This window comes from Sinocyclocheilus grahami, unplaced genomic scaffold (assembly GCF_001515645.1).
Source record: "Sinocyclocheilus grahami isolate Dianchi unplaced genomic scaffold, SAMN03320097.WGS_v1.1 scaffold32.1, whole genome shotgun sequence".
Taxonomy (NCBI): domain Eukaryota; kingdom Metazoa; phylum Chordata; class Actinopteri; order Cypriniformes; family Cyprinidae; genus Sinocyclocheilus; species Sinocyclocheilus grahami.
Genome location: NW_015505211.1, coordinates 1,827,050 through 1,835,930, shown reverse-complemented (window position 1 = coordinate 1,835,930; position 8,881 = coordinate 1,827,050). Strand labels below are relative to the sequence as shown.

Below are 8,881 nucleotides of genomic sequence, written 5' to 3'. Positions count from 1 at the left end.
GTGCATCATATCATCAGCTGCTAAATTCACATCTGCGTTTGCTGGCTTGCGCTGAGCCAGATACAGACGCTTTTAACAGCACTGCGCATTAGCCAATCACACACGATGCTGTTGAGCTTATGAATGCAATGACCAATCAGAGGTGTTCAGATGAGTCATGGCTAAAATGCCGGTGTTTTCTTCACTCTCTAGCTGACTGAATACCTCTTTCTGGCGCATTCTCTTGTCAGAAACAACAAAGTGCAAATGTGTGTATGAATCTGTAAGATATTCATTTCATAGTGTAAACAGCTTCAGAGATTTTAATGGGAGTTTTTGAGAGTGCCTGAACTAGACTGTCAGTGAAAATGTTCTTTGATAATGTAAATGTTATTTGCTCTCTTTCTGTACAATGAAAGTGTTATGATTAGTAGCATAACTTGCAATGTTTTTATTCACATTAACTTTCAATATTAGTAAATATAAACTCAGTCGTATTAAAAATATGTTATGGTATGACACCCATGTTATTTAAATAAACAGACAGGTTTTTATGCATAGTTAATAGATTACATTATAGGTTACTTTGACCATCGCCCACTATAGATCAACATAATCTATAAAGGTGAGAATCAAGATATTTCATGATATAGTTAATGCGTTTGGGGATGTTTCGAATAAAAAGGAAAAAACAAATAAAGTTGTGGCTGATGGGTGTCACATGACGCAACCCCCCCCAACTCGTGCCCCCCACAAATAATAATGAGTGCATGACGCCCCTGACAGAGATGACAGAGATGCTTATTAAAAAACTAGAAACTCATTAAAACTGAGCAACTCTGTGATGTTTTGTAATTTTGATTTAGATTCAGTTTTCTTGGAATACACCAACACTACTAATGAAGCCATGTCTTACATTTGCAGGAATACTGTATTTTCATGACCAATTGACTTCAGTAGGCTAATTAATTTGTTCTAACCCATCTGATCAAATGGAAATCCTGCGGTCGAGGATTACTACGTCCGCTCTAACATCCAACCTAATTACCTAATTGCATTGCTGCAAGACTTCTGCCAATAATGAAACACTTTTACCATTAGCCCCCGTGATTGCAGATGTGATGACAACACGATATCAACAAATTACCGCTCCATCAGTTGAGACGAAACTGAAGCACACTTGTATCCTTGCAGATTTCAATATCTACAATTAAATCCTATTTCACGGAAGCCCTGTTGCCCTGTACCGTCATAATACAAATTTAGGCTATACCAAACAGCCTACATATTCCCTCACCAATAGACTAAACGAAAAAAGAAAGCACCGTGAAACACCAAGAAATGAGAACCACAGACGTTTAAAAGATAGTTTTACTTTTTTACTTTTTCACAAAAGTAGACTATTTAAGTGGTTAAATGTGTGTTTTTTACTCCTAATTGGATGTTATGTTAGGTTATTTAAACATTTTATGGTTATATATTAGAGCAACCATGGTTAAATACAGAACTACTCTTAGATGTTTAGATTTTTTTGGTAGCCTTTTATTAAAGTAAAAGTGTAACCTTTTTTTTTTTTTTTTTTTGCAGCTGTATTATCATAGTTTTACTACAAATAGCATGGTTAAGCTTTGGTTAGTGTAGCGAAACCATGGTTAATTTGTGGTTAATTTGTTGTCTTTGTGGTGAAACAAGTTCATTTTCGTAAGGGTAGCGAAGAAAATTCAAATCGTAACGATCATAACTGAAAGAAGTGGCATTATAACATTTAAAATGTATAACGTTGGGTTAAATTCACACATAATTAGTTGTTTTGTATGACTATTTTAAGTTGGTTGTTTTAGTAGCGATCCGGAAGGTAGATTTAAATACAGAACTGCGATAAACATTTAAATCGTCAGCATTTTTAACTGACTGAAATTGCGGCTTATTTGAAACCCATCTTAAAATACATAAGATTTTTTTTTATTCCAACCTCAATAATTTGTTGTTGTGTTGGGTTATTATACATTTTTGAGGTAACAATCCAAAAGAACACTTAAATACAGAACTCGCGATGAAGAGTTTAAATGGTAACGGTGGTAAACGAAGCTTCAGCTGGATTCTAACAGGTGCGTGCGGAGCATTATTCTGAATTCTTTAAATGCTGCCAGCCCTCTGTTAAGATTCTTGACAGGTCCACGCGCCTTTTAAGCCAGTGTACAGTGAAAGTGCAGGCTTATGTCTGAGTGACTCTTGCGGGGACAGGGCTCTTGTAGCGAGGCTTTTTCAGCACCACGGGGACTCGCGACCCTGCCGCTCCTCCCGCCGCCTGCATAATTAATCCATAAAGAAGCCGTTCAATCCTCCGCCCAGCCGTCGCGCCATTGGTTGAGTGCTAATCTACTTCCTGATTTGCTGCTGTCAGTCTCGATCCAAATAAATAGTAATGCACCTGTACCAGCGTGCACAGGTTGCCAACGAGACTACGTTCCAGCTTTTAAGGTCCTGAAGACTGGGACCAACTGAGTGATCTTGTTTGCGACACAGGCATCAAAAGCCCCACGGATTGACCGTTTTTTTTTTTTGGTTGGTTTTTTTTATGTTTTTTGTTGATATTTAATGATGTCGTTTTATTTTTTGTACAGGACAATGTTGATTCCAAAAGTACGATATGCTTTCTTACACAACTTTTTATTTTATTTGGAAAATATCACATTCATGTGAAAAAATGGTCTAAAGCTAAGCCAAATTTTGAACATTTTATAAAAGAGATTAAACAATATGGTACCACATTAGACAAAATTAAGAACAAAAAAGCTAGAAAGACCTATGAAGCTTTTTGTTACTTTAAATTGTTGTAATTTTACCCCTGGCTTGAATTGTTTCACTTTACATATTATGATTATTTATTTGTTTATGTACTTGCTGCGAGTTGTATATGTTTGTACAAATCTTTGTATAATTTTTGCATAATAAAAAAAAAAAAAAAAACTTGCCCCTTCAGATTTTTGAGCCAAGTGGATTTTGAATGCAGCTTCCAAAAGACAAAAAAATAGCCGATTAATATTTTCTATATTTAATACAATCACACCTGCGTGATTAGAACGTCCAGTGCATCATATCATCAGCTGCTAAATTCACATCTGCGTTTGCTGGCTTGCGCTGAGCCAGATACAGACGCTTTTAACAGCACTGCGCATTAGCCAATCACACACGATGCTGTTGAGCTTATGAATGCAATGACCAATCAGAGGTGTTCAGATGAGTCATGGCTAAAATGCCGGTGTTTTCTTCACTCGCTCGCTGACTGAATACCTCTTTCTGGCGCATTCTCTTGTCAGAAACAACAAAGTGCAGATGTGTGTATGAATCTGTAAGATATTCATTTCATAGTGTAAACAGCTTCAGAGATTTTAATGGGAGTTTTTTGAGAGTGCCTGAACTAGACTGTCAGTGAAAATGTTCTTTGATAATGTAAATGTTATTTGCTCTCTTTCTGTACAATGAAAGTGTTATGATTAGTAGCATAACTTGCAATGTTTTTATTCACATTAACTTTCAATATTAGTAAATATAAACTCAGTCGTATTAAAAATATGTTATGGTATGACACCCATGTTATTTAAATAAACAGACAGGTTTTTATGCATAGTTAATAGATTACATTATAGGTTACTTTGACCATCGCCCACTATAGATCAACATAATCTATAAAGGTGAGAATCAAGATATTTCATGATATAGTTAATGCGTTTGGGGATGTTTCGAATAAAAAGGAAAAAACAAATAAAGTTGTGGCTGATGGGTGTCACATGACGCAACCCCCCCCAACTCGTGCCCCCCACAAATAATAATGAGTGCATGACGCCCCTGACAGAGATGACAGAGATGCTTATTAAAAAACTAGAAACTCATTAAAACTGAGCAACTCTGTGATGTTTTGTAATTTTGATTTAGATTCAGTTTTCTTGGAATACACCAACACTACTAATGAAGCCATGTCTTACATTTGCAGGAATACTGTATTTTCATGACCAATTGACTTCAGTAGGCTAATTAATTTGTTCTAACCCATCTGATCAAATGGAAATCCTGCGGTCGAGGATTACTACGTCCGCTCTAACATCCAACCTAATTACCTAATTGCATTGCTGCAAGACTTCTGCCAATAATGAAACACTTTTACCATTAGCCCCCGTGATTGCAGATGTGATGACAACACGATATCAACAAATTACCGCTCCATCAGTTGAGACGAAACTGAAGCACACTTGTATCCTTGCAGATTTCAATATCTACAATTAAATCCTATTTCACGGAAGCCCTGTTGCCCTGTACCGTCATAATACAAATTTAGGCTATACCAAACAGCCTACATATTCCCTCACCAATAGACTAAACGAAAAAAGAAAGCACCGTGAAACACCAAGAAATGAGAACCACAGACGTTTAAAAGATAGTTTTACTTTTTTACTTTTTCACAAAAGTAGACTATTTAAGTGGTTAAATGTGTGTTTTTTACTCCTAATTGGATGTTATGTTAGGTTATTTAAACATTTTATGGTTATATATTAGAGCAACCATGGTTAAATACAGAACTACTCTTAGATGTTTAGATTTTTTTGGTAGCCTGTTATTAAAGTAAAAGTGTAACCTTTTTTTTTTTTTTTTTTTGCAGCTGTATTATCATAGTTTTACTACAAATAGCATGGTTAAGCTTTGGTTAGTGTAGCGAAACCATGGTTAATTTGTGGTTAATTTGTTGTCTTTGTGGTGAAACAAGTTCATTTTCGTAAGGGTAGCGAAGAAAATTCAAATCGTAACGATCATAACTGAAAGAAGTGGCATTATAACATTTAAAATGTATAACGTTGGGTTAAATTCACACATAATTAGTTGTTTTGTATGACTATTTTAAGTTGGTTGTTTTAGTAGCGATCCGGAAGGTAGATTTAAATACAGAACTGCGATAAACATTTAAATCGTCAGCATTTTTAACTGACTGAAATTGCGGCTTATTTGAAACCCATCTTAAAATACATAACAAGATTTTTTTTTATTCCAACCTCAATAATTTGTTGTTGTGTTGGGTTATTATACATTTTTGAGGTAACAATCCAAAAGAACACTTAAATACAGAACTCGCGATGAAGAGTTTAAATGGTAACGGTGGTAAACGAAGCTTCAGCTGGATTCTAACAGGTGCGTGCGGAGCATTATTCTGAATTCTTTAAATGCTGCCAGCCCTCTGTTAAGATTCTTGACAGGTCCACGCGCCTTTTAAGCCAGTGTACAGTGAAAGTGCAGGCTTATGTCTGAGTGACTCTTGCGGGGACAGGGCTCTTGTAGCGAGGCTTTTTCAGCACCACGGGGACTCGCGACCCTGCCGCTCCTCCCGCCGCCTGCATAATTAATCCATAAAGAAGCCGTTCAATCCTCCGCCCAGCCGTCGCGCCATTGGTTGAGTGCTAATCTACTTCCTGATTTGCTGCTGTCAGTCTCGATCCAAATAAATAGTAATGCACCTGTACCAGCGTGCACAGGTTGCCAACGAGACTACGTTCGAGCTTTTAAGGTCCTGAAGACTGGGACCAACTGAGTGATTTTGTTTGCGACACAGCCCCGGATTGTCCGTGTTTATAAAAAAAAAAAAAAAAAGTTTTGAGATGAATCTGAGCTACACTTCTCAGGTCCCCCAGATGCCGGCTCAAAGGTCAACGTCGTTCTTCATTGAAGATATTTTACTACATAAACCTAAACCTTTGCGAGAGGTGTTTCCCTCGCCCTTTTCAAACTCTCTTGCCTCCCGGATGCCTCTTATAGAGTATGGATATCCACTCATGCCTACACCGATACTGGCTCCTCATCCGCATCATCCGCTACACAAACCTGAACACCATCCGTACTTTTTCACCTCCGGTAAGTAGCAATTTAAACTCAGGCCTTTACGTGAAGAAAATTGTGCGTATTATATGCATTTATTGGATGTATGCTTATAAAGTGGCATGTTTTTATTTCTTTATTTTGTCTGTATGGCTGTATGACTGGAGGATATGACCGCTATAACATAAACATCAAACAGGTCTACGTCATTCAAGTTAATATTTTAGAAATCATTATATAAACTGAACATTAATGTATGGTAAATTGGTACAGTGGAAAAAAATTAGCTTCAAATATGATATGATGTCAATTAACCTAAAATTTGCTTTGTGTTTAAATCAATTGGTTTTCTTCAAGTCAAAATATTTTACTGTATTTTTAAGGGTTAGAATTTGTAAATTCTAAATTCGCGTGATCTTATAGCAAAGAACCATGTTTTTTTTTTCTCTGGGAAATAATAATAATAATAAACTATCGACTATCTGTAATTGGGCCTACTTCATGGTTTTAATTTATTAAAATCACCTGTCGATTATGACAGCATCTGCATTTTTCCTAATCGATTTATTTATATACAGGGGGGAAAAAACAATCAGCTCGATTAAAACAAGAAATACATTTTTCTAACTTATGTTGTACGTGTTTTTCGCTTTCCGTTTTGAATTGACCTGCGCTGTTAAATTTAAAACGCGACTGAAATATAAACATGGAAAGTTTTCTGCAAGGCTGCTGCAAGCTTAATCTAAATTTGAACTAAATGTATTAATGTTTGTCATTATGTTTCCACTGCAAAAGGAATGCACATGCCTGCGTTATTTCAGCATCATCCCGAATTACCAGGAAAGCACTGCAGACGCAGAAAGGCCAGAACAGTGTTCTCAGACTCACAGTTATCCGGACTCGAGAAGAGGTTCGAGATCCAGAGATATCTGTCCACACCTGAGCGCGTGGAACTGGCTACGGCGCTCAGTCTATCGGAAACACAGGTAATAACTCTACATATTGATATATATAATATATATATATATATAGTTATTCATCATATATATATATATATATATATATATATATATATATATTTATTTAAGATCTTACATGTGTTAACAAACCTTTTATAAAAACGAATCAGGAGTTCATTAAGGCTTATAATTCGTTTGCCTTCCGTAGGTAAAGACGTGGTTTCAAAACCGGAGGATGAAGCATAAAAAACTACTGAGGAAAACACAAGACGACCAGAAAAACCCAAATGATGCAGACAGATCGCTGGAGAACACTAGCGAGAGCGAAATGCAAGAGAAATGTACAGACGGTAATAACGGCATGAGTCCGGACAGATACAAGCTGGACGACAATGAAGATGATGTCGATATTGAAGATGACATTTGCTCTCCTGAACATCTACTTTAGTATGAACCCCCCATGAACAAAAGTGTACATATTCATTTCAGTCTTTTAGATAGGAAATTATATACAGTTTTTTATTTTTATTTTGAGAGCATTGGTCTAATGTTATAGCCTACTGTTCAAGCGCTTAAGAAAATTCTGGACAGCTGAAGGACATTAAAATGATGCGTGTCTATTCAACATCATTATTATAATAATTATTATTATTACAATAGTCATGGCTTTGTGTCTGACGACCATTTTTGTAAATTTGGAATGAATGGTAAGTAATGTACTGACAGTCTGTAAATAGATGTATGATTATGTACTTGATAAATAATCATTCGAAAGATGTAACAATTAATTTTCATTCCAACTGAAGAGTAACATTTGACATTTTCAGCACTTTCGCGGGACGATGATCTTGGTTGGCATGTTGTGGACTGACATATTTATGAACTCTAAAACTGTGACTTGTCATTTGTTAAAACAAATATTGTATATAAACAAATGTGCATTGAGGGAATTATCTGACCATTCTTAAACGAGCTACGTCTTTTTTTCATAATTCATAATTTCCTCAAATTCATGAAAGCTGCGGGTTATCACAATTCCGAACACTAGAGAAACGAATAATAGTCCAGATTATTACATAACGACAGTATTAATAACATTATTACTAACAATATAGGAGTAATATTGGCCAAATAATAAATAGAAATCACATGGAAAAATCAATTTGAGTTGTCAATAAAAACTGCTTACATCATAGATACAGATGCATGAATGCATGATTTAGCTCTGCTCTTTATTTGTCATCGTTGCTTCCCCCCCTTTATCATTTATACAACCTGGACACATAAATATAAATAATAGGGCTAACTTACTTTAAGTATTATGGTGCTCAGTGGTTCGTGTTTTTAACTGAATCAATCCGTTCTGAAATCAACCGTGCAGCAGAGATCTGAGTCTGAAAGTAAGAGCATATTTTCGAAATCGGTGGAAAATATTATTTATGAAGGTATGACGTGAGAATATTGGAATTGTTCTTGGAAAATCGATATACAGCAATTTGTCCTTTTTAAACTCACATTGTGTATTTTATTGACTGTAACATTATTCATATGCCATGTAGGTCTATGTTAAATAGTTTTAAAATGCCATACTGACTCACTGGGCCATGCGTTCTGTTAGAATCCTTTTAATTTTAGGCGACTTACAAAAAGACTTAACCTACATTGTATTAGTCTAATAACAGTGTAAGTTACTTGTTGCAGTTTAGTTAAAGTGTGTGAATAACTCGATAACTTTCACGGATGTTTAAAACGAATTTCCGTCAGTATTTTTTTTTACCTTTTAGAGTTCGTAGCGATCAATTGTTTTACAACCGATTTATGTGTTATATTTCTAATGTGTAAATATTAAACAACTTGATAAAAATAGGCCAACAGTAGTAAGGCACTTTTTTTTGAAGTAGCCTACCGTCCAAAAACGTGAGCGATCTGGTGTCCTAAAAATAACGAAATATTTATTGCGAAATAATTCTAAAGCTGAAATATTTTTAAATAAAATATTTATGTTAACAAGTGTAGCAATGGGCAGACCGCATTCATTTGCGGCAACAGCCCTTTTTTTTACTCTAACAGGATATGTGGCA

At 35.6% G+C, this 8,881-nt stretch overlaps 1 protein-coding gene across 1 annotated transcript; it reads left to right on the top strand.

Annotated features, from left to right (window-relative positions):
* Positions 1-5,624: 5,624 nt before the first annotated feature.
* Positions 5,625-7,248, top strand: LOC107579003 (brain-specific homeobox protein homolog). The gene is made up of 3 exons (XM_016264899.1): positions 5,625-5,877; positions 6,637-6,827; positions 7,009-7,248. The coding sequence occupies exons 1-3, from the start codon at positions 5,625-5,627 to the stop codon at positions 7,246-7,248; spliced, it is 684 nt and encodes a 227-aa protein (XP_016120385.1).
* The last annotated feature ends 1,633 nt before the right edge of the window (positions 7,249-8,881 follow it).